Raw genomic sequence first — 27,736 nt, 5'->3', positions numbered from 1 at the left:
TCTTGAGTACTCTGAGATAGATGTTATCATACTACTGGGACATATTAAGAATATATAATGAACTCTCATTCTCCTTTCTTATTTGGATATTATCTTTTCAACAGAAATGTTCTCTTATTCCTGGTAGGATTGCAGGTAAATATAGGGTGACCTGTTTTGTTTTTGTTTTTGTTTTCCCTAAATCTGGCAACTCTACTTCCTGGGCACTTAGCTAGATTATACTTCCTAGTGTTCCTTGCAGTTGGATGTAGCTGTGTGACTGAGTTCTACCAGTGGAATATTTGTGGAAGTGATGTATCATTGTTAGGACTGGCCCATAAAAACCTCTCTTGTATGCTCCTGTATGTTCTTGTCCTTTTGTGGTTGGCTAAAATGGAGACAACTTCTAGGGTAACTGTGGAAGCTGCATGTTGAAGTTAGAAGTTCTGTTAGACTGACTGCCTGGTGAAAGACTACCCCTATTAATTTGTTTACTTTTCTGTACTCTACAAGCAAAAAAAAAATTTACTGTGTTTGAGCTATTATGCATTTTGTGATCTATTATATTTGTTATGTAAGTAGTTTACTTAACCAATAACTATGTCGGTTGGTTAAGTCATTTTTATTGGTAACTAAATTACTAGATAGGGAGAAAACTTAGCATGAGACAGCTAACTTAATAAGGTGGGAATTATTTATAAATTTCAAGAGCAATACTCTACAAGTGCCCCAATAGGCTTTTGCTGTGTATAAGTGACTCTGAAACTTAGTAGTTTAATATAACACCAATCCTCCTATTATCTCTCTGAGGTTCCAAAAATCAGGAATTTGGGAAGGATGTAGCTGAATGGGGTAATATTACAGTGCAGTTCAATTCAGTAGCGATTTAATGTGGAAACCCATCTTGTGGAAGCCATGATTTGTGCTGTGGAGAGAAGTCAGGAAAGTAGATAGCATGATGCTGAGCATTAAGAAGCTTACAGTACTACTAGACTTGCTCACATGGATAGGCTCAAAATCATAAAACCCCTAATTATGTTGCTAAAATCATCTATTCAGCAAATATTTAAGCATGTACTAATGCACCAGGTACTCTACTGGGCACTGGGTTTGTAACTATGAACAAAACAGACAAATTCCTTTCTTCATGGAGCTCACTTTCAGGCGCGCATGTATGCGTGTATGGAACAGATAGCAAACAAATTAAAATTTTAATTATATAGGTTATTAGAAGATAAGTGCTATGGAGAAAACTAAGGGGAGGAAAACAGAAATTGTGTATGAGGGGGTGCAATTTTGTTTTTATGTAAGCTCTATGCCCAACGGGGGACTAGGACTCATGACCCCATGAGCAAGAGTCAAGTGCTCTACTGACTAAGCCAGCCAGGTGCCCTGTAGGAGTGCAGTTTTAAGTAGAATAGTCAGGCCAAGAGTCCCTGAGAAAGTTACATTTGAGCACAGACTTTTAAAGAAGGTGAGCATCTGAAGGATGCTCAGCCTCGTGACCATCTGAAGGATGAGTGTTTCAAGCAGAGGGAAGAACAAGTGAAAAGGCACCCATAAAGGAACCTGTTGATTATTTTCAAGAAGCAACAAAGAAGTCTGCAGCTGTAGCAAAGTGCATGAAGTAGAGAGCTGGAGAGAAAGGCAGAGTAAGAGCAGGATGGGGAGCTGGCAGAGAGGATCAGTAATCAGGGGCCTCCTAAGTCTTTTAGTCTGAGTAAGATTGGAAACTGGTGGGTGGATTTATTTATGTATTTATTTATTTGTTTATTTAGCAAAGGGGTGGCATGATGGGACTTATGTTTAAAAGGATTACTTTGGTTGCTGTATTGGGAATAGTTAACAGGAGTGTAAGGATGGAAGTAGGGAGGCCACATTGGAAGCCATTGTAATAATCTAGGTGCTGGGTGGTGGTGGCAGACGGGTATAATAGCAGAGGTAGTCAGAAGCAGTCTGATTCTAGAGACATTTTGAAGATAATAGAGCTAGTAGGATTTCTTGATGGACTGAATGTATGGTGTGAGAGAAAGAAGTTGAGAATGACCATGTGTTTTGGCTTGACCAATTGGAAGAATGGACTTTCCACTAACTGAGATAGGTAAGAAAAAAAATAATAGATCAAGTGCTAGAAGGAAGATAGCATGTTTATATGTTGATGGGATGGTTCAATTGAGAGGTAAAAATTAATGATACTGTTAAGAGAGAATTGCTGTAATCAAATAAAGAAGAGAGTAGAATCCAGTGCCTATGTGGAGATCCTGTCTTAGAAGTTTAGATGGTCCATTTACAGAAACACCAGGGAAGGCAGAGTATATGATCTAGAAGCTGTAGGCTGGTATTTGAGATGATAGGAGCTAAGGGAATTTCTTTTCTGATTATTTCTATTTTCTTAATGAAATAGGATACAATTCACCATTTGAGAATGAGGATGAGGGAAGAGACATGGAGGTCTGAAGTCATCATCTAGAAGAATGCAAGATTGAATGGACTATGGAAAAGCAGTAGTATTACCGGGTCTATTTGAGGTCCAGTATCGTTAACTTGAAATGGTTTCTGTCAGTGGGTGCCTGGGTGGCTTAGTCAGTTAAGCATCTGACTCTTGATTTTGGATCAGGTCATGATCTTATGGTTCATGAGGTCAAACCCCAAGTTGGGCTCCATGCTGACTGTGCAGAACGTACTTGGGATTCTCTCTCTCCCTCCCTCTCTCTCTGCCCCTACCCCACTCTCTCTCTCTCTTGCTCTCTAAATAAACAAACAAACATTTAAAAAAAATTTTTTTTAACGTTTACTTATTTTTGAGACAGAGACAGAGCATGAACGGGGGGAGGGGCAGAGAGAGAGGGAGACACAGAATCGGAAGCAGGCTCCAGGCTCTCAGCCATCAGCCCAGAGCCCGACACGGGGCTCGAACTCACCGACCGCGAGATCGTGACCTGAGCTGAAGTCGGACGCTCAACCGACTGAGCCACCCAGGCACCCCTCAAAAAAACATTTTTAAAAATACATGGTTCCTGTCAGCCTAATAGTGGTTTTTGTTTTTTGTTTTCCTGGTTATGTTCAACTTCTTGGGTGCAGGCACAGAGTAGGAGGAGAATTGGATTTTTCCAAGGCTGGGTTTTGCTAAATATGATAAATTGAGAGAGAAGCGGGAGGTGGAGGGTATGTTTATAATGATAGATCATGGCATTTAAATAAGGTGAGGGAAGTGAGGACATGGAGGGAGAGAGACAGTAAACAGATGATGGAATTAATTGATTGTAGGTCCTAGTGGGATTGATGGATTATTGCAGGTGGCCTCTATAGAGAGTTATCTTGAAAGAGAGTAGATGGAGGACAGAGTGTGGGATGTTTGGATTTGAGATCATGGATGGTTGTATATTGTGATAATAATGACAGGGACTGAGGATTGACCCTGGGGAGACAGGCAGAGATAGGGCGGAGGACAAAATCACTGGAGAGGTTAGAAGGACAAAGAGGGCAGTGTTGAAAGTATCATCCACATGGAATTGAAATCACTAAGAATTAAGACAAGCGTGTTGTTAGAGTGAGTCACAAACTAGAATCTTTGAAACTTGAGGAAAATGAACAAGAGACTGGTAGATGTTTACAGCAAGGAGAGGCAGGGGTGATAAGAGACTAATGATACAGATTTAAAGCTGGAGAATTTTAGAGATAATGGCTTAGAAGCGGCAATGAGGAGCACTGAGGAAACCTAGTCTACTTTTATCCTGGATTCAGGAGGCATGAGAGAGATGACAGCTACTGTTTGAGACTACTCCAGTAGAAAAAGTCTCCTCAGGGAAGAACCAGGTTTCTATACAGTAACTTCGGAAAAAAAGTTGAGAATACAAGAGATTCTATTGGTAATAGACCATGGGGTGCAGAGAGCACAGTGGAGGTGTTTCAGGATTGGGGGGATGGAGACAGAAGAGATACATAGCCTATGAAAATAATGAAAGCCCCGTGTGTGAGGCACACACTATTAGCAATGGTATTAGTCCTTTCCCCTGCCTGCCTCGGACTGACTTTTTCACATATTGGGGCTCTGCCTGCAGCAAGTAGTGTGTCCCAGTTCTCAGCTGTCTAAAATGGATCTAGCTCCTGGAACAGAGAGGAGAAGCAGGTAATAAAGGAGCCCTCAGCCAATATTGCAAGATTAGACATAACTGTCAGTCAACTCTAACTGATTGCCCTAACAGAGACTTCTCTGATTTTCTCATTCTGTTTGGATTGAGACATCTGGATAGGACAGAAAAATCACTGAAGAGTCCATCTCAATTGCATAATAGACCTGGCAATGGGAAACTTCTGTCTCACTGCAGTATCTAGCCCCTTTGGATTGTGAGGGATTTGTGTCAGTGAATGGAGAGTCAACACCATCATTTCAACCAGATCCTTCTCAAACCAGCCACTGCCAAAAATTGCTTTTAAAAAGAAGAAAGAAGAAAACAAGAAAATTCATTTTTGTTAGGATAGATGATAAATGGCTCATCTGACACATGTGCACATTCATTCATAGAAAACATAATTGTTTTTTTGCTGTTATCATGGCCTTCTTGGTGGAGATGTTGTTTTGCAGAAATCAGTGGCCTGAAGGGGAGTGTGTGTGTGTGTGTGTGTGTGTGTGTGTGTGTGTGAAAAATTCCTGTTCTGCAGCAGGATATAAGTAGAGCATGCCCTAATGGATTCAGAGGCATTCTACACTGGAGTTACAGCTCAGTCTTCACAGCTGAACTTTTATTTTTCAGAACATAGTTCTTCAGCCATAAGGCATTTGGCAATTTTCACCAATAAAAAAATAAATTGCATAAAAGGGAGTTGGGGTTGAACCCGCCTATCACCTTTTATGTGAATTTTCTCTTTCTATTCTCTCAGCGCATGTCTGCCAGCATTTACATTCCTGAAATAATTTATGTGGGGATGGAAGAAAAACAGAAAAGAAAACAACTTCCTCAAACTACTCTACAAGGAGAACATTTGGAAGATCATGTAGGGAAGCACTGGAACCATTTTATCAGAGTGACAGGTCGATGGAATAGTGATGCAGCGGTAAAATTAAAGGTCTTCAGTTTTGGCCTTTTTTCTATGAGACCCTGGGGTATTGACTTTTCAGAATGAGTTGCTTTTTGGCAGTCTTGCTAGAGGACAAGCTCTTAGATCTACAAAAAGTTTTCGAGGCAAATGAGGATGATAGCCAGGAGGAGGGTCAGCAGGCTGAGGGGAAGAGGGTAGGAGTGAGTTTTGCCTGAACAGTCACTAAGGAAAGTCTAAAGAGGACTCTGCAGGGAGTGGACATTTTTGGAGATCCTTGGCTCCAGAGATACTGCATTCCTTTGCATAATTTTTCCGGAGAACCTGGAAATTATACTTGTGTCATTGGCTACCTTTATTCTATTTTAAGTTCTTTTCAAACTGTACATGGAGCACAACAAAACTTGTAAAGGGGCTAAGCTTAAGTGTAATTTCTCCATCAAATTCCATCTCAGCCCATTTTTGCCTCCTCTTAACTCATTGCTTTCTGGATTTTCTGACTTGTGCTTATTTGTGAAAACTTATTTTGCTCTCCATTACTTTGTCATGCTTGATTCCTAGTGAACCGTTACTTTTTTTTTAATTATTAAATATAATTTATTGTCAGATTGGTTTCCATACAACACTCAGTGCTCATCCCAACAGGTGCCCTCCTCAATGCCCATCACCCACTTTGCCCTCTCTCCCACCCCCATCAACCCTCAGTTTGTTCTCAGTATTTAAGTCTCTTATGGTTTACCTCCCTCCCTCTTTGTAACTTTTTCCCCCCTTCCCCTCCCCCATGGTTCTCTGTTAAGTTTCTCAGGATCCACATATGAGTGAAAACATATGGTAACTGTCTTTCTCTGCCTGACTTATTTCACTTAGCATAGTACCCTCCAGTTCCATCCACATTGCTACAAATGGCCAGGTTTCATTCTTTCTCATTGCCAAGTAGTATTCCATTGTATATATAAACCACAACTTCTTTATCCATTTGTCAGTTGATAGACATTTAGGCTCTTTCCATAATTTGGCTATTGTTGAGAGTGCTGCTATAAACATTGGGGTAAAAATGCCCCTATGCATCAGCACTCCTTTATCCCTTGGGTAAATTCCTAGCAGTGCTATTGGTGGGTCATAGGGTAGATCTATTTTTAATTTTTTGAGGAACCTCCACACTATTTTCTAGAGTGGCTGCACCAGTTTGCATTCCTACCAACAGTGCAAGAGGGTTCCCATTTCTCCACATCCTCTCCAGCATCTATAGTCTCCTGATTTGTTCATTTTAGCCACTCTGGTATGAGGTGGTATCTCTGTGGTTTTGATTTGTATTTCCCTGATGAGGAGTGACACTGAGCATCTTTTTATGTGCCTGTTGGCCATCTGGATGTCTTCTTTAGAGAAGTGTCTATTCATGTCTTCTGCCCATTTCTTCACTGGATTATTTGTTTTTCGGGTGTGGAGTTTGGTGAGTTCTTTAGATTTTGGATACTAGCCCTTTATCTGATATGTCATTTGCAAATATCTTTTCCCATTCTGTCAGTTGCCTTTAGTTTTGTTGATTGTTTCCTTTGTAGTGCAGAAGCTTTTTATCTTCATGAGGTCCCAATAGTTCATTTTTGCTTTTAATTTGAACTGTTACTTTCAATTACACTTTCTGTTTGGTTATTTCTGGGCTCTTCTTAACAGTGAACTCTTCCACAATCCTAATTTACCAGATGAAGGAATCCTAAAATTGATGAGATACATGAATAGTAAGATATGTGAAGATGTTTTTATCACATAGATATTTATCACATAAATCACGTAAAAATTATAGTTAATCAAGACACCCTTTTGGTAATTAACAAAATATATTTACAGTCCATGGGTAGATTTGGATAATTATAAGTAAAGCATTTAATAGCCATTTGATACCATGCAGTTTCTAGAATATTTTAGTGTTCATTATTTATTTGATTTCACAATAGTTCTATGAATTAGGAAGAACAGACATTAATATACCCATTTTACAGACGAAATTAAGGGCTAGGAGGGTGAATCACAGAGCCAATAGGATCTTTAATCTCAATCTTCTGACTCTAGGTGATGACAACTGAAATAATTTGTATGAAGATAAAACGTGGTTTTGTTCACAAACAGGAATTCGCCGTGAACTTTTCAGTCTCCACTTGATCTTAGCCAAAAGGCCAAGAAGTGAGAACACTTTTCAGTCTCAATATAGGTTTGGCAAATGTAAGTACTATATATCGCAAGGTTCAAGGTTTCTTTAAGGGGATGATCCAAGTATGGTATGCTGTAGCACAGCAGGCAGCATCTTTAGTAGTTCTAGCTGCGTGACATTGGCCGAGTCACCTAACCTCTTCGATTTCTCTCAATTTTCTTAACTATGAGGTGGGAATTGTATTGCCATCTGTTAGTTGTTACTCCAAAAGTAGCTGTGACATGAAAATGTTTTGTGGGTATAAAGCAGTATCAAAAGCTGTCAATGTTGTTTGTTACCACAGTCTTTGGCAAAAGATCCAGGAGGGAGGGAGTTGGGGTTCAATTGGACCTCACCGGTATGCTCAGGGCTTGGACTTTTCCAAGGTTTACATTTTTCCTGTAAAATTAAAGAGAGGAGACCATATGAAATGGGGAAAGTTGCTTAGGACACTCTCACTCTGGTGTCTTTATGATACCCTTTCCACTCTTGTCCTAGACCCCCCTTCCTGAGCTGGAATGTAACCTTCTCCAAGAGATAGTTTTTAATGGCTTATGTTGTTTCTTTCCCTTCTCTAAGTGATTTTCCCCCCCAGCAACATAATACTCAGAGATCCCGAAAGAATGGCTCTGTATTGGCAGAATTTTGGAGTCATTGCAAGCTTCTTGGGGGTATGTATATTTAATTTTGTCCTTTCAAAACCCAGCATGATTATGGCTGCACATTACTAAGGTTATCCCCAGACTGAGATGATCATACTCTGTGTTACCATTACATGTCATATAGGTGTGTGTCATAGATGCCATAGGTTGTTTTTATTACAGTGTAATTTATGCAAAAAAAAAATGCACCCTTTTAAGTTTATGGTTCAATGAGTTTTGGCAAACATATTCAACCACATAGCCACCAGCACAATCAAGATAGAGATTCCACATGCCCCTTGCAGTCAATCCCCTGTCCCCACCCTCAGCCCCAGACTGCTTTCTGTCATCATCCATTAGTTCTGGTTTCTCTAGATGTCATATAAATGTATTCATACAGGATGCAGTCTTTTATGTCTGGCTTATTGATGCCATAGATTATGGCATATGCTTTAAGCACACAAAATTCAGCTCATATACCTCCTTTCTATAGCTATGGATGGTGTGCAGTTTGGGGTGCTTGGCTAGTAATATTTCCTGTGACCGTAGTGGCCAGGGCTTGTAACACTTCTGCTCCCTGAGCCAGAAAGAAATGTTTCCCACTTTAAAATCTTAGTTATCACTTGCCACTTACCAGCTGCCAGTGAGTGGCAAAGGCTTGGGGGTCAAGGAGCTCGTGGCCTCTCCTGCTCCTATTTGCAGTGTTATTTTAACCTTATATTACACAACACTTTTGTGGCTGACAAGCTGGTGTGTGTGTAAACCAATTACGGGTCAGCCAAACAGCATTTTTATTCAATTTTTAAATTGTAAGAGTAATACACATTCATTGTAGACACTTTGAGGGAAAAAATGGAAAAGTGCAATAAAGATTTTCGATACTTTCTCATTGAGAATATCATTAAATTTTGGGGCACGGTTCTTTCTAGTTTTTTTCCCCAGACAGGCTGTTATGCAGATATGATAATCCATATGTAAAATTTTATAACCTGCATTTTTCATTTAATATTTTAGTCATATAATTTCTCTGTCAGTGAAAAATCTTCATAAACATATTTAAATGGCCATTGTAGCTTACCTATATATAAAGATATTAGTATGTTATTAATGATACTGTAGAATTACATATAATATGCAATTAATATACAATTATCCCTATATATCTCTATATGTATAAGATTCATAATTCAATACATGAGAATTAAAAAGCACTAGGGGCCCTCCTTTTAAAAGGAATCTTATGTGCTTTCTGTTCCGCTTCAGTATGTATGGATTTTGCTTACAGCAGAAAAAAGGCTATACCTACTTGATAGAAGGAGGCACAAACTGCTAAGTCAAATAGAAGTGATACAGAGACTTCTTCCTAACCCTTCTGTTTTAACACCTTAATCTTGCCTGTTGGTATTTTCTGCCCTGCAGGTGTTGAGATTCAGCCACGCTTCCATGAGACTACTGGTGACACTCCATCTGTCAGATCTCAAATTGACAGAAGTGATAAGGGTAGGAGACTGGAGTAGTTCTTCCAGAGTTATTTTGCGTCTTGATGACAGCGAAGGAAAAATATGGGCAACAAAATTGAGAGTCTTTACTTTCTGACCCCTGCTCTCAGCTGAAGGAGAGAAGCTCTGGGAGACCTAAGTGTCAACCAGGATGGCTACAGTATTGAAAGTCTGTGTGTCTATGTTGGATGTTCACTGGGTTTAACAGAACTTAAAAGATGCCTGCAGACAAACTGATTTGCAGTAAGATCTAAAATCCATCCAAGGGATAACCTTTGGGGAATGAACTGTAAGGCTTGAATAGGTCCTAAATTGTACACAGAGTAACATTATCATTTACTATTGGTACTCACAAAGTACCAACAGGTACTTTGACATGACAAATGCTTACAGTTTTGGTTCAGATCTGCTTCATAAATATTTACTGATTACTGAGTGAGGCACTGTGGGAGATGTGGCTCTGCAGTAATGTGACTGATTTTTAAAAACTATGAATTCCTAAATCATATCTTCAAGTATGTGCTCTTCTTTCAGAGGTTAAGTGTTTTTCAAAGATGTTTTCTCTGCTCAAAAATTTCCTACCTCCTTAGAGCTTGTTTTCAGCCTGTAGGATATTTAAAAAATATATGCATACTTAAGATACATCTATTTAAGTATATATGTTTAATTCTTAAAATTAGCCAGAAGTTATTTTACCAAGTCCTATGAATGTGGTAGGAAGTCAACACGGATAATATTTTGTTTACCTGAAATGATGTGTGACTGTGGACCAGAGTCTGAGTTTTTGGAGAAGGTTTATTAATTTCAAAATTAATATCACACACTGACACTGTGTGAAATGCAGTAGAATTGCAATTGCAATTGCATTGGTGCTTCTCACAATGACTCTGAAGGAAAATCCTCTTTTCAATAAGAGTTCTGATGTGTTCATAAAAAGTTCTAACTTCCTAGCTAGAGAGCCACACCTGAAAATGACTGTTAACCTTTAGGAATCTTCTGCATTTTCAGAAGGTGATGTGGAAACAAGTGTGTTAGGGAGCAGGAATTGGCATTCATCACTTGGTGCTGAAGCAGGGCTGAGGTGATCATATGATGCAGTCAGGAAGCAGGGGCGGCTGACCGGGCTCCCCTTTTCAGCTTTACACCCACCCTCAAAGGTGTAGGTTGTCTTCTTGTCAAGAGTTCCTTTCAGATTTTCCCCTTGGAGTTTTCCTTGCTATTTGTTTTATCCAGATTAATTTATGCAAAAAGGGTGTTGAGTGTGAGTATTAAATTTCTCAGGTTGCATGTTATTGCAGAATTGATTCTGGAAATGTTCTGGAAATGGGAAGTAAGAAAGAAAGCAATTAGCAAAAGTAGTTCAGGTTGGTTTCTTGACGTAGGTGGGTGGGACTGATTTGACCTAAGTTCTGGAAAACACAGATGACATGCATTGCTTCAGTGCACTTGAAATTCAAATTTATATAATGATTACACATTCTCTAAGGCCTGGTAGCATTGCCTTTTACATTAGAGTGCAAGATACTCAGGGCAAGGGCTAGTGCTTCTGAGTTTTTTATATTCCTCACAGCACATAGCAGAGTGCAGGATATACTCATCAAGGCCTCCCCAGACAGAATGGTTACTCCCAGATTCCCATCTTGTTTTCCTTTTTTTTTCCTTTAAACAAACGTGGTATTGTGAGTCTGCTCAGGTTGCCATAACAAAATATTATAGAATGGGTGGCTTAAATAACAGAAATTTATTTCCTTAAAATTCTGGAAGCTAGGAAGTCCTACATTCAGGTGCTGATTTGATTCCTGGTGAGGACTCTTGTTCTAGCTTGCAGATGGCTGGCTTCTCACTGTGTCCCCATATGGCAGAGATAGAGCAAGCTTTTGTAAGGATATTCTATTGGATCGGTGCTCCACCCTTATGACCTTATTTAACCTTATTCTAAATATAGCCTCACTGAGGATTAGGGCTTCAACATATGCATTTTGAAAAGACACAGTTCAGTCCATACTACCATCGGAACAATTATTACATTGTGTTGTGATAATTTGTTTATGCCTGTTCCCTGGAGACTATGGTGTCCTTAGGTACTAAGCACAGTGCTGGGCATTGAGAGTCACAGAGAAGGGTCTTGCCCTCAAGGAACTTATGGTTAGTTGTGTTCATTTTCCATGGCCACTCTAATGAATTACCACAAACTTAGTGGTTTAAAACAACAGAAATTTATTATCTTACAGTTCTGTAGGTCAGAGAAGTCTGACACAGGTCTCAGTGAGCTAAAATGAAGGTGTCAGCAAAGCTGTGTTCCTTTTGGAGGCTCCAGGGAGAGTCTGTTTCCTTGACTTTTCCAGCTTCTAGATGCAGACAACGTTGCTTGGCTTGTGGTCCCTCTTTCTCCGTCTCAAAGCCAGCAAAGTTGCAACTCTGTGATGACTCTTGTGTAGTCACATATCCCTCTGACATAGCTAGGTAAGGCTGTCTGTTCTTTAGGATCCCTGTGATCAGTCTGGGTCCATCCAGACAATCCAGCATAATCTCCCTATCACACAGATCTTAGCTTTTTTTTTTTTTTTTTAATTTGCTTTTACTGTTTATTTATTTTGGGGAGGGAGAGAGAGAGTATGTGCGCAGGGGAGGGGCAGAGAGAAAGGGGAACAGAGGGTCCCAAGTAGGCTCTGTGCTGACAGTAGAGAGCCCTATGCAGAGCTCAAAGTCATGAACTGAGAGATCATAACCTGAGCCGAGGTCAGATGGTTAAGTAACTGAGCCATTCAGGTGTCCCCTTAGTTTAATCACATCTGTAAATTTCTGTTTGTCATGTCAGGTAACATATTCACAGTTTCTGGGGATTTAAATGTGGACATAGTTGGTAGGGGGCATTATTCTGCTATCACTTTATAGTGGAAGAGAGAGACATATAAATCAGAGATTCAATGCAATGTGTCAAGTGCAGTAATGAAAATCTGTTCAGGTTACATATATATATGGGAAGCATAGAAGAAAGTGGTTAACAAATGATAGTTATGAATGAGACACTGACAGCAAAGATGAAGAGGATGAGATGGGTTGTAGGGAGGTAGAATGGGCATAATTTGGGATTCAACCTGATGTAGGGGATGAAGGAGAGAGAGAATGAAAAGGAGTGAGGATGATTTCCAGATTCTGGATTGGGACTGGGCAGACCTCTTGCTGAGATAGGGAGCACACTGGAGGGCAGTTAGTTGCTCTTCATGCCCTTGTATCTTCATAAGTATTCTGGCTACAGCCATGTGGTAGATGGAAAGGTGATTCCTGAAGAAGGCATGTTAGGCAGACATCCTACTAGGGATACGCTTTGGTGGAGGGGATGATACATTCATTTTTGTCTTTCTCTTTTGCTTTTCAGAAAATTTGAGGTATAATTTACAGTGAAATGCACAAATCTTTTTAAAAATATTGTTTAATGTTTATTTATCAAAAAATTTTTTTTAATGTTTGTCTTTATTTTTGAGACAGAGAAAGACAGAGCATGAGCAGGGGAGAGGCAGACAAAGAATCGGAAGCAGGCTCAAGTCTCTGAGCTGTCAGCACAGAGCCCGACGCGGGGCTCAAACTCGTCAACTGCGAGATCATGACCTGAGCCGAAGTCGGCCACTCAACTGACTGAGCCACCCAGGCGCCCCAGTGTTTATCTATTTTTGAAGGAGAGAGAGACAGAAACACAGAATCTGAAGCTGGCTCCAGGTTCTGCGCTGTCGGCACACAACCCAATGTGGGGCTCCAACTCACAAACCGGGAGGTCATGACCTGAGCTGAAGTTGGATGCCCAACAGACTGAGCCACCCAGGCAACGCTGAAATGTACAGATGTTAAATGTTTAGTTCAATGAGTCTACGAATACATACTTGCATCCAAATCAAGACATAGAACACTTCCATCACCTTACAAAGATCTCTGGTGCCTCTTGCAGTCAATCCTTACACCTCAGAGGCAACCACTGCTCTGATTTCTATCAACACAGATAATTTTGCCTATTCCAGAACTTCACATAAATGGAAGCATACAATATGTACTCTTTAGTGGCTTTCATTCAACATACTATATCTGAGATTCAACTATGTTATTGCTGTATTGAATGTTCACTCCTTTTTGTTGCTTAGAAGTATGCCCAAATCATACTTGTTCATTGATGATTGGGCTGTTCTTAGTGTTTTGGTTATTTGGACATTTTTATACAAGTCTTTCTAGGCTTCAAGGGAACTTTATAGCATTAAATGCTGAAATTAGAAAAGATGAGCTCAGTTTTGAATTTAAGTCAGAGGTACTTGTGGACATTCAGGTAATGAGGTCCAGGACCAGTGGGAGTAGTCAACAGTAAAGGAGAGAGAGGTGGGTTAGCAATTTAGATTCTTGTAGTCACTAGTCATTTTGTGGAGTTAAAGCCATTGGAAAGTCCTCAGGTAGCCCTTAAAATGTGAGACAAGGCCCATGAATTAAATCCTGGAAAGCATCGATACCTATTTGTAAAGAGGAACCCTCTAAGGAGGCTGAGCAAAACACGACCATTTATCTTCATGTCTCCATCAGCCGGCACAGGACCCGTCTCAGTCTGCTAAATATAACAGAAAATGTGCAGAGTACATGCTTATATAGACCCTATGAGGAGACAGATGGGTAGGAGAAATGGCACGAGGAGTCGCAAAGGACAGAATGAGTGTGGTAGATTGAAAAGGGGGAGTGGTACGGGGTAAGCACGACCGGCTCCACCTTTGTTTAGACGGGGCTGGGAGACGGAATCATTAGAGTCGAATAATTAGGTAGGGTCAGACTACGCAGGTCCTGAAATGGATGTCAGATGGAAGAATTTAGACTCCACAGGCCGGCCCCCTTGAGAAGAGCTGGGTTCTGGAGCAGGGCGTGAGAATATGAGATCTGCTTTTGGGAAGTGACTGTGGCGGCGGCGCAGTGGTGGTGGTGGCGGAGATGCTGCTACTACTGCTGGTGACAGGGCTGAGTGGTAATCGGTAGGGCTTTCCACTAGACTTTGGCTTTGTAGCTGCTGCTGACTCCCTGGCCAAGTGCTGTAACTTTGCCTCTGAGCCTTGGTAGCAGAGGACGGAGGTCGTGGCATCTGGCCGCAGCTGGGAGGCAGTGCGTGCGCGCGCGGGGTCGGGATGTCCGGCCGGGAACCCTCAGGCGAAATTACAGCCAGGCGGGGCGCGGAGGGGGCGGCCGACGAGACAGGCCACGCCCCCTCTCGCCCGCGCAGGCGCGCTGCGGGCCGTTAGCTGTCAGGAGCCGAGCGGCTGGCGGGCGGCGGGATCCGACGTCTGCGCTGGAAGCGGCTGACAGAACCCAGCGCGGCAGGGGCGGCTAGGGCGGCGCGGCCCCCCGGCTCCCCCCGCCAGGTCGCAGAGGAGAGCAGGGACCAACGGGCGGCCGGCGGGGCTGGCAGGATGGGGAACCGGGAGATGGAGGAGCTGATCCCGCTAGTGAACCGTCTGCAGGACGCCTTCTCGGCGCTGGGACAGAGCTGCCTGCTGGAGCTGCCGCAGATCGCCGTGGTGGGCGGCCAGAGCGCCGGCAAGAGCTCGGTGCTCGAGAACTTCGTGGGCAGGTGAGCGCGCGGGGCGCGGGGGGCGGGGCTGGCGACCCCGCTCGCTCGCGGCCGTTGGAGCGTGCTCCGGCGGCGGGGAGCCCGAGGGCCGGCCCGGGGCTGAGGAGGAATGGAGGGCAGAGCCGCGGCGTCCGCGGGGCGGGCGGGGTCGTCCCGGCTGCGGGCATCCTCCGTCCCCCCCGCGCCCGGTGGCCCTCCTGTCTGCCTTTCATCCTGCGATACAAAGCCATTTCCTCTGCGTCCTCCGGCCGGGGAGTCAGGGGAGGGGGTCCGCCCGGGATCGGCTCCCCCCCCCCCTCCCCGCCCCGCCCGGCGCGCCAAGCCTCGGGCAGCCTGGATGCGTAGCGCGCCCGGGAGCTTCCCAGTCCGCGTCTCCTCTGTTTTCCCGGCCCCTCATCCCCCTCTTTTTCCTGTCAGCCTCCGGGAGGCTCTCCGGGAGGCTTCGGGGTTTTATCCCCCCACCCCGGCCTCGCGCCCCCCCCCCCCCCTCCCCGGGAGATGCTGTCCTTCTCGCTCCGCTTCTCCGCTCAGCTGTCTACTGTTCGAGACAGTCGTCCCCTGCTCCTAGCAGGGGAGGCGGGGTGCGAGGAGAAAGAAACCGTTTGTTGTGGTGAAGCTTTACCCAGCCACGCTTCCTCACCATTCTCCTCCCTGGGAGTCGGAGAATAAAAGGTGGTGTGTTCGCGTGTGCACCTATTCACAGCGCCAGGCTTATGTCAGAGAAACCGAGGCACACTCTCGGAGGGGGGTGAGCGTGGACTCGTGTTGCCCAGATGCCATGTCATTCCTGCATCATCTCGGGATTGACCAGCGTCTTTCTCGCACTCTCCCCGCGTGCCCCCTCCCCCCAGCATCATCCTCCGTTCCCTGAGCTCTCATCTGTCCGGCGGGTTTTCAAGAGAATATGCTGAGCCTAAATGAGAGTTACGGGTTTCTTCGTGGCTCTTTTAATACAGAAAAAGCTAGAGAATTAATTTTTGGATTGGGAATCAGCATTTCCTCCAGCGAGCAGTGCGTGGGGGATTAAGTTACCGTAACGGCCTCGCCTGAGGAGTGCAGACATTTGCCAAGAAAAGCCCATTTTAAAGCGTTACGAAAGCTGAAATCTGTTTCCTGTAGTAAAGCAGGTAGAAATGGACAGCGGCGAGACGGTGGGCCGGAGTGGGGACAATCCCGAGCTGGTACTTTACTCTTTGTATGGGGCTGGCGACTGTTTTGAGATTCGGAAGGCTCCTGTTCCTCCCCGCCCCACACCTTTCTTTTTCTTTTTCTTTTTTTTTTTTTGGTTAGTGTTTGGTGATAGGTAAAATTTCGATATTCCTACATCTCCTTTGGGAATTGTTAGTATCTGTAAAGTGCATAGTCTTTTCTCTCAGACGATGCTCTGTCTGATGATACTCTTCGTCCTCGTCTTTTTTTCCTCCTGTGAATTAGAAAGCTTAGGACCCCAGCAAAAAAGTAAAATTACTGACAATTGAGTAAATCTCTTCATCATTTCACTTCGGTTTTATCACTTTGAGTGATGGGAAAAGTCATGGTGAAACATTTTGCATACGTCATCTCAGACTAATGGTGAAGTGAAGGATGAGTGTGATTTCAAACATACACATACAACAGCCATACACTTAAGGGTTTTACTTTGTTTTTGATTTATTGTCACTAAACTTATAGTGGTATCCATAGGGACAGTGAGGATTGAGGACAGTATACTTTGAATTTTCAGGCTCCAGGACATCTAACATGGTGCCTTGTCATTTAACTACTTTTATTTTTAAACAAATACTTAAAGATTAAAATTGTAAGTAATTCAAATGCAATGGCCATATTTTTATGCATCCTTCACGTATTTACTGGGATGGGCCTGTGTTATAAATGCACTGTTTGCGTCAAGAGCTTTTGAATATGTCAGTTTTATGCATGTATCTCAATTCCATTCTCCAGGTTTCAAATCCTGACACACTTCCCTTTACTAGCTGTATTCTTTTAAAATGAGAATTCCAAAAAAGAGACATGGGAGAGTAAAATATTTTAGCTTAAACATTTTTCATGATAGAGCAAAAATTAGGGACATTACAAGTATACAAATCAGAGCATTTAGCAGAATACATTAGTATTGTTATACTTTTTAAAGTTGTGCCAGTAGTTAATTGCTGTTAGAATATCAAATCAAAGGAAAGGATGAACAGAGAGGGAGATCTCATTTAATAAATATATAAAGGCTTTATTATCTGTAGAGATGACACCTGCCTAGCAGAGCTTATATATTAGGAAAAAATTAATTAAAAAGGTCATTTGACTTTAATAAAGGTTTCAGTCATTGAATTATTGAGGAATCTAATTTCTAATTATAAACCAACCTTAGGGAAAAAGGAGTTCTCAATTTTGGAAGGAGATTGGTCCTAGACAGAAAAAAAACTACTCATACCCCACTATAACCTTTTATCTTTTTATTATCCAGACATTTTGCAATAAAGATAAGATCCTTTAAGGATGAAACGTTCCTCTTTTATATGTTATCTGTTTTCATTTTAAGACTCTGGTGTATGCGCAGTTATTGAATGTAATCATAAAACAAGGGGTCATTGCCTGTGTGAGTTCTGTTTACTCATCATTTAAGCTTGTTCTCTTCAAAATAATGATGCATTTTCCTCAGTATTTAACAATCTGTGTTTAGTGGACTATTTATTTACATTGATTTTTTTTTTTTTTTTTTTTTTTTTTTTACACCACTGAATGAGTTTGGTTGTGAATGTGTTTACTTCATTTAACTGTAGCTGTAAAATCCAATTTTGGGGTGACAAGTTTGAGATTGTTATGAATAAAATGAGTCATGAATGAACTACTTGTTTGTGACTTTCTTCCTGAAGTGATGAGTTTACATATTAACGTAATATAGTGTGAGTAACCAGATTGTTCTTTTTGGTTGTTCAGATGAAATATAGGCTGGCGATGAGAGACAATGTAAGGTCTAATGAGTAGAAGCTGAGACTCATGGTGTGAATAAAGGGGTGCATTAAATGGTGTGGGGTCTGCCCATTTGTCTGGTTTGTGTATGGAAGAATTGAATTTACTCAACTACTTTCATATCCATTGTTTTTTCTTTTTTACAGTGCGGTGAGACGATGATGACGATGATAGTGGTTAACATATCCTGAGAGCTTGCTATGCGTCTAGTGTTATTCTAAGGGCTTGTAATGGATAATCTCATTTAATACTTATAAAACCTCACAAAAGAAGGTACTCTTATGAGTTCCATTTTACAGAGGAGGAAATTGAGATTTAGAGAGTTTGAGTAACTTGCTGATGGCTAATTTAATTTAACATAAAAACAGTGGAGCTAGGATTCAACCTGAGGTATCTGGACTCTATACCTATACTCTAAAACCTCTGTGTCGTATTGCCCCCTCTGAATTTAGATTTACCAAACCTCTCATGAATACTTTTAACTTCTTTCTTCGATCACGCTTAAAAGCACCACCTAAATAAGTAAGAAGCTGCCATATTAATAGTATTAATCATATTTATTTATGTCTACCTTGCCTCATTTCACAGAAGATTCTTCCTTAGTAAGAAGCAACATTAGTTAAAGGGGAAGTATTTTTCTTTACTGTATTAGACATTCTTGCAGGGAGCTCTAGCATGTAATTGGGTTGTTTAAGTATGTGTTTAGAGTGCATATAAGTTGTTTATGGAGGTGTTAAATGAAAACTGTACTAGTTGCTAATGTGCAAATGTTTTTTAATGATATACTTGTTGGAAATTTTAGTTCTTCAATGCTAATTATATAGGCAGAGAATTCCACATTATTTTATTCTAGTCTGAGTGGTAAATAGACTTTTAATTTTGTACAAATAGAATAGGTTTTCTGATTAATGATTAAAAGAAGATTTTTTAAAAAGTGACTGTGTTGAGGGAGTGTGTTTCAATGTGGAAGTGTCAAATGTATATTTATTTAGTTGTGATGTTTTAAAGATGGATGTTGATTATTAAATTAAAGCTTTTTTAAAATATATTTTTTAAAATTAAGTAGGCTCCACTCCCAATGTGGGGCTTGAACTCACGATTCGGAGATCAAGAGTTGTGAGATCAACACTAATCTATTTTTAAATCTTTTGACTAATTTCAAGAGAGTAGTTAAAAATTGAGGGGGGTAAGACTTCTCTAATTGCAAATGGGATTAGGCACAGAAGCATTTATATTAGTAAAACTTAATTCAGAAATGGGTTTGTACTGACGGAAAGTATTTTTTTAAATATCAAAGCATCTGAATTAGTGAATATTTTTCAACAAATGGCTTCCAAGTGTTAAAGTTATTAGGTAAATGGGTGCTAACAATTAAAATGCGATAATGTTTGAAAATTGAGCTTCATGGTTCTCAAGAGTCTATTTAAATAAAGTTCCAGACACATGAACTTTTTTCATCCAACAATGAATTGCTAAAACCTGAAATTACGAAGGTATTTCTGCTGAATTAACATATATAATGCACTTTAGCTTATCACAAATTCACAGTTGGTAAGATTTAATTACCACAGTCAACTTAATTCTTTTTTATTAATAGTATCAGAGAAGCAGTAAAACTAGACAAACTTGACTGGATAGAAAATCTCTGTTTTGAAATTTGCTTATCATTAACAGTTACTTAAAAAATGCACTTGTGGGGGCACCTGGGTGGCTCAGTTGGTTAAGCGTCTGACTTCAGCTCAGGTCATGATCTCACAGTTCGTGAGTTTGAGCCCCACATCAAGCTCTGTGCTGATAGCTCAGAACCTGGACCCTGCTTCAGATTCTGTGTCTTCCTTTCTCTCTGCCCCTCCCCTGCTCACGCTCTGTCTCTCTCTCTTTCTCTCAAAAATAATAAATAAACATTAAATTTTTTTTTAAGTGCACTTGATTAACTTCTTTAGGAATGAAGTTGAGCAGAAAGCCTTCCAGAACTTTGGAGGAATGGAAAACTTAATAGCTAGAGATTAGGCTATTGGGTTATCTACCAATGGAACATACATTTAGTATATTAGGTGTTTTTCTTACTACCTTTTGTTAGGGCTAATAAGTGGAGTTAAATTATGATGTTTTACTTGTTACTATAATTTATTTAACATTGAGGGGACTACAACAGATGATTTTTTTTCTCTCCCACCAGAGCCAAGTCAAGAGAGCCCTGAACTACTGTACTGTATAGAATAATCCATTTCTTTTTCTGTTTGGCCAAAGTTTTGCCTTCCTCTAAGTCTGCTTTGTAATTTCTCACATTGTCAGCATTAACTTAAAATCCCAATGGGCAATATAATACTGAACACATTTTTATAAAGTGGAAGGAAGAAGGAGGCCTTACTGTGTTGCAAGCATGGACACTGTTATGTACTTTGCATGTTTTCTTTATTTTACCTGTCTTCACATCTCCATGTCAATAGGGGAGGAATCTCAGGATTAGAGAGACCAGTAATTTGCAGAGGGTCACATGGCTAGTAAGTGGCCAACCTGAGATTAAGCCTTGGATATGACTTCTATTGGTACTCTTGAGAAATATGATCAAACGAAGTCAATGAACATGTATTTATTGAGTTCTAACTATTGTGGGTAAATATAGAAGGGAGTATGAATACATAGAAGCTGATGTATGTATAAAAAGAGAACTGACAGCATAAGATATGAGATCTCAACTTTCAAGTGGCTTTGTAAAATGAATGCAGTTGTGTGTAATGCAAACTGGAACAAAATAATTTATACTATGTCAGTTTATTTTTACGAAAAAGAAAACAACTTGGAAAATCCATACTTCTGAAATTGAATTGGAATATAAGAGGAAAGTAAACAATATATGAGTTTCCAGTGTCATTTGGCAGCTGGTATCATTTTAACTCAAGGCTGCATGTACTGAAGTATCGATGTCAAAGTGGGGAGTGGCTATCTATGTCTCAGTGTCTGCTCGACAACAAAGCATTGAATTTAGACTATCACCTTATCCCAAAGAGATACTGTGTATTGGAGAGGGCCTGAGAGAAGAGTAGGAGGAAAGAAAAAAGGTTGGAGAGATTAAAAATATAACTGGATGCAGTGAAGGCTAAGTAAGAGTGGGATGGATCAGGCCAACCAACTGCTTTATAAGGACCTCCAAGGCACTAATGCTGAAAGGAGTGGAATTCTATTTTTCTTTCTTTCTTTTTTCTTTTCTTGTCTTTTTTTTTTTTTTTTTTTTTTTTTTTTTGAGGGCACAAGTGAGTGAGGGGCAGAGAGAGAGAATCCCATGAGGGGCAGAGAGAGACAGAGACAGAGAGACAGAGAAAGAGAAGTGGAGCTCCCCTGATGCGGGGCTCAAACTCATCATGAACCTGATTATGACCTGAGCTGAAGTCAGATGCTTAACTGACTGAGCCACCCAGGTGCCTCTATTTTCTTTTTTAAGAATTTTAAGAATAAGGCATTTAGGGGCATCTAGGTAGCTCAGTCAGTTGAGCATTGGGCTCTTGATTTTGGCTCAGGTCATGATCCCAGGGTCATGGGATGGAACCCGACATTTGGCTCTGTGCTGAGCATGGATCCTGCTTGAGACAGACACACACACTCTCTCTGTCTCTTTCTCTCTCTGTCTCTTTCTTTCTCTTTCTCCTCTGCCCGACCCCCCCCCCCCCCTCCGCCGCCCTGCCCCTCTTGCTCTAGCTAGCTAGCTAAATAAATAAGTAAGTAAGTAAGTAAATAAATAAATAAATAAATAAATAAATAAATAAATGGTGTTTAGTTAAAGTAGTGAAGGAAATTGAAGACAGAATGTCAGGGAAATGTTCTAAAGGCAAACTTGAGAGTGGAATGTGTTGTTTATTGTTTAGAAGTGGGGGAGGATAAAGGAAGAGGGTTAGCACTAAATGATTTGCTTTTCTTGAGTTAAATACTGTTCCAACAAATTAGAGGGTTTATGAATACCAAATCGGTGTTTCATTATTTTTTGTCATGGGTAGCTTAGCTTTGCTTTTGTCAGTAGCAAGGGCAGGCATTCCACAAGGTTCTGTAAGAAACTTTCTTCTGTCTTAATTTCTTTGCTAACTTCCTGGAGCTACATCAGGATACAGAGAGACCAAGAGATTTGCCCAAGGTCGGAAACAGAATCAGAGTTGAGTTTGGAACTTGGTGTTCAGAACTGGGAGCCCTGTTCAGCTCATCATCTTCTTTTCCTCCTCTTACTGTTTGTTCTAAAGTGCCTCCCTCTTAACTCACTCTGCCTCCTCCTTTTGTATTTTGTATCCTTAGAGGAAGGCCCATCCATAGCGTAGAAATTACTTTAATAATTAATTTCAACAAGCGTCAATATAGTGTTAAATCCTTAACGTTAATTGATTAGAAAGGCAAGATAGTTGTTGAGGAAAAGGATGGTATATTTAATCCATGAATTATGTGAATGATACAGGACTGTTTTAGATCTTGTTTTTCTCTAGCATCTCTGCTGAAAGTCCTCTGTTTTTAGAAGTTTCAAGTGTGTGTCAGTGCTCCTTGGTGACAGCATCTCATTTTCATTTCCCACTGTTTCAAGATTATGATATACCCATGAATAACACATACATACCTATTAGAAGTGGGTAGGGCTTCTGAAGGACCTCTTTGTTTCAGTGTCTTGGAATTAAAAGGACAAATTCATTTAAAGAAGTAATTTGATGGGTGACTCATTTTATTTATGATACTTGTTTTCTTAGATTCTCAAAAAGCCAATATTTGAAAAGGACTTGTCATATCCTAATGATAGAGTGCAGGCTTTGTTCACTGGTGTTTCAGTCCCACCTCTGACTATTGTTAGTAGCATGACTCCTCAGCAAGGCGTTGAACCTCTCTGGGACTTAATTTCCTCATTTGCAGCATAGACATAATTATACAGGCTTTATTTATGTTAATTAATTTTTGAGACAGAGGCACATGTGAAAATGCACGAGTGAGAGAGGGGCAGAGAGAGAAAGGGAGAGAGAGAATCTCAAGCAGGCTCCACACTGTGAGTGAGAAGCCCGACTTGGGGCTCAAACTCACAAACCGTGAGATCGTGACCTGAGCTGAAACAAAGAGTCGGACGCTTAACTGACTGAGCCACCCAAGTGTCCCAGACTTTATTTTTTTTTTTTAATGTGCATGTGGGCTCTAAGTAAGATAATGTATATAGTGTGTGGCTCATAATATGCATTCAATAAATGATGCCTGTGATATTATGATTCATAAGAAAAGCATATATTTGGTTGTTCATACGACCAAAATATATTTCTCATATTTATTTGGTCTTCATCCATGGTTCTTGGCTTACAGCTCACAAAACCTTTGGAATTTCCTAAGTGTTCAGAGTAATAAAGGCTTCTTGTTATGTTAATGAGGTGACTTTTGGAAAGCATTTAAGGATGGGGGCTGGTTGCTGGTGGAACTAACCCTTCAGTAAGAGGGTTGGAGTTTTTAGTCCTATCCCCCAACTTCTTGGGAGAAGAGAGGCCTTGAAGTTAAATCAGTTGCCAACAGCCAATGATTTAATCAATCATGACTATGTAATGAAGCCTGTATAAAAACCCAAAGTTCAGAGAACTTTTGGGTTGGTGAACACGCAGAGATTTAGGGAGTCTAGATTGCCTGGAGAGGGCATGGAAGCACGAGGTGCTTGCCCTATGCATCTCTTCCATCTGGTTGTTCCTTAGTTATATACTTTTATAACAAACTGGTAATCTCGTAAGTTAAATGTTTCTCTGAGTCCTGTGGGCCACTCTAGCAAATTAATTGAACCCAAGGAGGTTCAGATTGGCATCTGAAGTGTGGGGGTGCAGTCTTGTGGGAGTGAGCCTTCAACCTGTGGAATATGATGCTATCTCTGGATATGGTGTCAGAATTGAGTTGAATTGTAGGGCACCCAGCTGGTGTCCAGAGCAATGCTTGTTGGTTTGGGAACCCCCACTCTCCACATTGGAATTGGTACTAGAACTCATTTAATGGCTGTTAGTCTAACTCTTTAATTTGGACTAGAATTTTTCTGAATACAATACATAATTTTACAATTATACAGAAGTTGTATGGTATGTATAATTTTAACTAATACTGTATTGTACAATAAATAATAAATTTAGGAGAGATGATAGATAGTGATGCATATTTGCAAATTCTCCTTTTTGTGCATGTTGGAAAATTACAGCTGCATCAAAATACTAACTTTTAGATCATACTGACTTAGAGTATATATGGGCCTTCTTTAGAGAAAGCATTGCCCACATTTAGCATTACCATAGTATATCTTTTCTTTAAACAGCATAAAACAACATAAATCCAGTTTGTATGCTCTTTTTTTCCAAGATTTCCAAAGTAATTCTCCATTTATTCTTTTATTAATCCTTACAATATCCCTGAAAAGAGAGTAAAGTCTTGTTTTATTAACTTCAATTTAGAAATGAGGAAGATTGAGCTGGAAAAAAGTTAAGTGACATGCTAGAGTTTAAGTGGTAATACTAGAGATAATGAACATAATAGAATTAATAACACTGTGATAATAGAATTAAAAATGAATATTGCTGAAATTTTTCTTCCTTCTCCCAGAGAATAAATTTAAGGAAAATATTTGATTCTATGGTATGGAGTAAACCATTCTTAGTATATCTTTATCTTTTGGAAATATTAGGTGAAATTTAGGCAAAGATAGGGGTAGAGGTGAGAAAAACAGCGGAGTCCAACTGGAGAAACAGGACTACTTAGCAAGAGCATAAGCTAAGCCCAAGTAACAGAAAAGTTCTACAGCCAAGAGATCAGGAGCTAAGTCAGAAAAATAGTTGTGTCTGGTGTTATTAGACATTAGAGAAGTACTGTAATTCTTGTAGTCAATGTTGAAGTACTATCCAGTGACTATTTTCAGTGGAAAAACTCATACTCTGACCTGATTGGCATTCTTACAACTTACCACCAATTTCAGCTCTGAGCTAGTTACCTGGTTTTATTTGGAATTACAGTATCTTTGTGTTACCTTTAACTGTGCCTTAGAATATTTGTGTAAGAATAGCTTTGGGTGTCTTACCTAGAGGAAGCTTAGAACTCCGTGTGTCTGTTTTCTGGTTAATAAAACTGAGATTCATTCTTTTCATATATTTAAGAGAAGGGAAAAGGCCCACAGTCTTTTTTCACGGATCCTAGCATTCATGATTCTGAATCCTACTTCCTGGACAGTAACCATTGTGTGGTGAAATTTTTGCATTCTCATCTGGAAATATCAATATAACTTTTTGAATATTGACTGCAGTTCTTGGTAGATTCAATTTAAGAAATTTTACATGATCTGTTTACCTAATTCTAACAAATCATGTGAAATTGTGGGGGGGAGTGGGTACTTGATTTGATTTACCTACTATGAATATTATAATATCCCCAGGGATTTCTTTCCAAGTTGGTGAAGAAGGGACATGGTAGAAGGATCATGAGTCTCTTGCTTCAAGAACAAGAGCAGGAATGGGAAGGAGGAAGCCTTGCTTAGTTGAGTATCTACTATATTGTAGGGAGATATGAAGAAAAAACAGCTGAGGGAGTTAGGAGTATTCATGAGTTATGTAGTTTGAGATGGATGTTTGTTAAAGGATTGCCTCAGGTAAGCTGAGGTATCATGGGGGAAGGCAATGCAAACTGGCGTTAGTCCAATATAACCATCACCCTGCTGGTCTTCCTCAGCTCTTCCTGTCTGATTTAGAGGCCCCTCCTTGGTGGTCCTTGTTCATACTTCTTGCACAGAGGTCTTACTGTACAATTGGTTGCGTTATCTGTTTGCCCAACTGTTTGCAGCTTGCATGAAGTCAAGAGGTACATTTTATTTGTCATTTTCATTTAATGCTGTCCGAATTAGCTATGTGATTCTGTATACGTCACTTATCCAAGCTGAAGTGTACCTGATTTGTTAATAAATTGGTTGAGGGTGAATGTTGCACTAGATCCATGTTTTTCAAACTGTGGGTGTGACTTAGCAGGACAGGATATCAATATAATGGGTTGTGGCAGCTTTAAAAAAAATATCAGTACGTTCTGAGTTGTAATGGTAAGTAGTGTACATTATTGGAAACTTTTGTATTAGTTATATATTTGTTATGTATATCACACTGCAATATGAAATGTATTTCTTACTATGGTTGTATTCAAAATTGTTGAATGCCTCTGGACTAGATTAAATCTAATGTTATTTCTAGTTTATTTATTTGATGATTCTATATATGTGATAGGACAGATCCTTTTATTATAGAAGGCATGTTTCACACTATACCATACTATTCCACTAAGTGACTTAAAATAGAGATAATTTTATTATTTTTATTTTGTTAACTGTCTTTCAATTGAAAAACAGAATAGGTACATATGTTAAAAACTCAGACATTTCTAAAGGACTTACAGTAAAAATTGTCTCCCTCATTAAGGTTTCTGCTTTGTCAAGATGTTTCATTTACCTGAATACCTGCCAGATTATTTCTGGGTTTACATTTTCCTTATATGGCATTTATTTGATTTTTGAGGGCAGAGAGAGAGTTTAATAAATTTGTTTGGTTGTAGGTAGATGATAAAACCCATTGAGAGAGAATATGTTTGAAAATTCTATTTGCAGATGGGTTTATTCATTCATTGAGTCATTTACAGTCCTATTTTGAGAGTCTCCTCTATGCCAGAAACTGTGTGAGGCTGTACGTATTGAGAGCTCCTTCAAAAACTTGGTGACCCAGGAGACTACAAGGGTTGATATGCACTGTGCTGTTATTGTTAGGGTAACCAGGCTAATGATTCTTATGTGAGGCATTTGTTAAAAAGTAGTTGGTAGTGTCACGATGTTGTCTCCAAATATTTGAGGAGCTGTTAATTGGAGAGGGATTAGATTGACTCTGTATGTCCCTAGAAGCCACAAACAGATGAGTGACAGTTACAGGCAGACAGATTTAAACATAAGAGAGAGTGCTCAACAGAAGAGTGAAGAATGGAATGAGTTCCTTGTGAACTAGTAAGTATTCCATTACCAGAAGGATGGAGACTGGGAATTAAAGACTGACTAGCTTCTTGGCATGGTGTAGATGGGAGACAGGTTGAGAAAAAGGACTTTGAAGGTTCTTTATAACTTGAAGTCTATGATTTGGCTTGCTGGGTATCAGAGAGTAGCCTGGCTTTAAAAATGTATGTTTTTGATAGATTATCTCTAAGTAGATAAAAAGTGTCAGACATATAAAAGGGTTAAGACTTCCTCCCTGGGTCCAGTCTTTCTAGGACTTCAAAAATCAGTTGTAGATGTAAAGAAACTAGAATCTCTCACAGAAGCAGTTATGAATAAAAATGTTTTAGTAATAAATTGTATTATTCTTTGAAAAAAACGAATAACAGCTTGATTTTAAAATCTGCTTTAAAAATCCATCTTTTTCCAGTGGTGTACTGGTCTAAAAACCCATTTTAAAAATTTACACTTAGTCTTTTTCATTTCTAAAATCGTCTTCCTAAATCTAATACATATTATAATTTCCTTATTCAGAACGTTCGTATTCTAGTCCAGGTCCTGCCCTCGTACCTGGAGAACTCAAGTATCCTGCTCTCTCCTTTCCTCTGTTTCTCATTCATCCTTCCCATGCTAACATTGCTGCTGTCAGATTAATTTTCCAACATGCAACTTTCACATCAGTGTCCTCAAGAACTTGCAGTTACCGTTCACCTTTTCAAACCTATGTGATTTTTAAAACATTCTACCTATCTGGCTTTTGTTTCCACTCCTCTGCAATGTGTTTTCCTCTCACTTTTCTCATCTTTTCTGTGTGTAAAGTGGTCATTTTTGACTACATAGGAACAAGCATGGCTG

At 40.1% G+C, this 27,736-nt stretch overlaps 1 protein-coding gene and 1 long non-coding RNA gene across 13 annotated transcripts in view; both read left to right on the top strand.

Moving 5' to 3' along the window:
• LOC109252376 (uncharacterized) overlaps window positions 1-13,380 on the top strand; it is a 36,199-nt gene extending 22,819 nt beyond the window's left edge. The window contains exons 2-6 of one of the 6 annotated variants that reach the window (XR_008424676.1): window positions 4,861-4,974; window positions 5,012-5,046; window positions 7,141-7,872; window positions 9,262-9,342; window positions 12,831-13,380. This is a non-coding gene — a long non-coding RNA (uncharacterized LOC109252376). Of the gene's footprint in view, window positions 1-4,860; window positions 7,873-9,261; window positions 9,343-12,830 lie in introns of all 6 variants that reach the window. The other 5 variants (XR_008424675.1, XR_008424673.1, XR_008424674.1 and 2 more) reach the window with 5 other exon arrangements.
• A 1,207-nt stretch (window positions 13,381-14,587) lies between these two features.
• The window catches only part of DNM3 (dynamin 3), a 569,424-nt gene continuing 556,275 nt past the window's right edge, over window positions 14,588-27,736 (top strand). For 4 of the 7 annotated variants that reach the window (XM_053909278.1, XM_053909279.1, XM_053909280.1 and 1 more), the window contains exon 1: window positions 14,588-14,931. In XM_053909278.1, coding sequence (XP_053765253.1) covers window positions 14,771-14,931 — 161 coding nt within the window. In that variant the 5' untranslated portion in view covers window positions 14,588-14,770. The remainder of the gene's footprint in view (window positions 14,932-27,736) is intronic. The other 3 variants (XM_019424838.2, XM_019424902.2, XM_019424889.2) reach the window with 2 other exon arrangements.

Source organism: Panthera pardus, unplaced genomic scaffold, assembly GCF_024362965.1.
Source record: "Panthera pardus isolate Hobbes unplaced genomic scaffold, ASM2436296v1 HiC_scaffold_21, whole genome shotgun sequence".
NCBI classification, from domain to species: domain Eukaryota; kingdom Metazoa; phylum Chordata; class Mammalia; order Carnivora; family Felidae; genus Panthera; species Panthera pardus.
The sequence above is the reverse complement of the archived record's forward strand: the minus strand, read 5'-3'. Positions and strand labels throughout refer to the sequence as shown.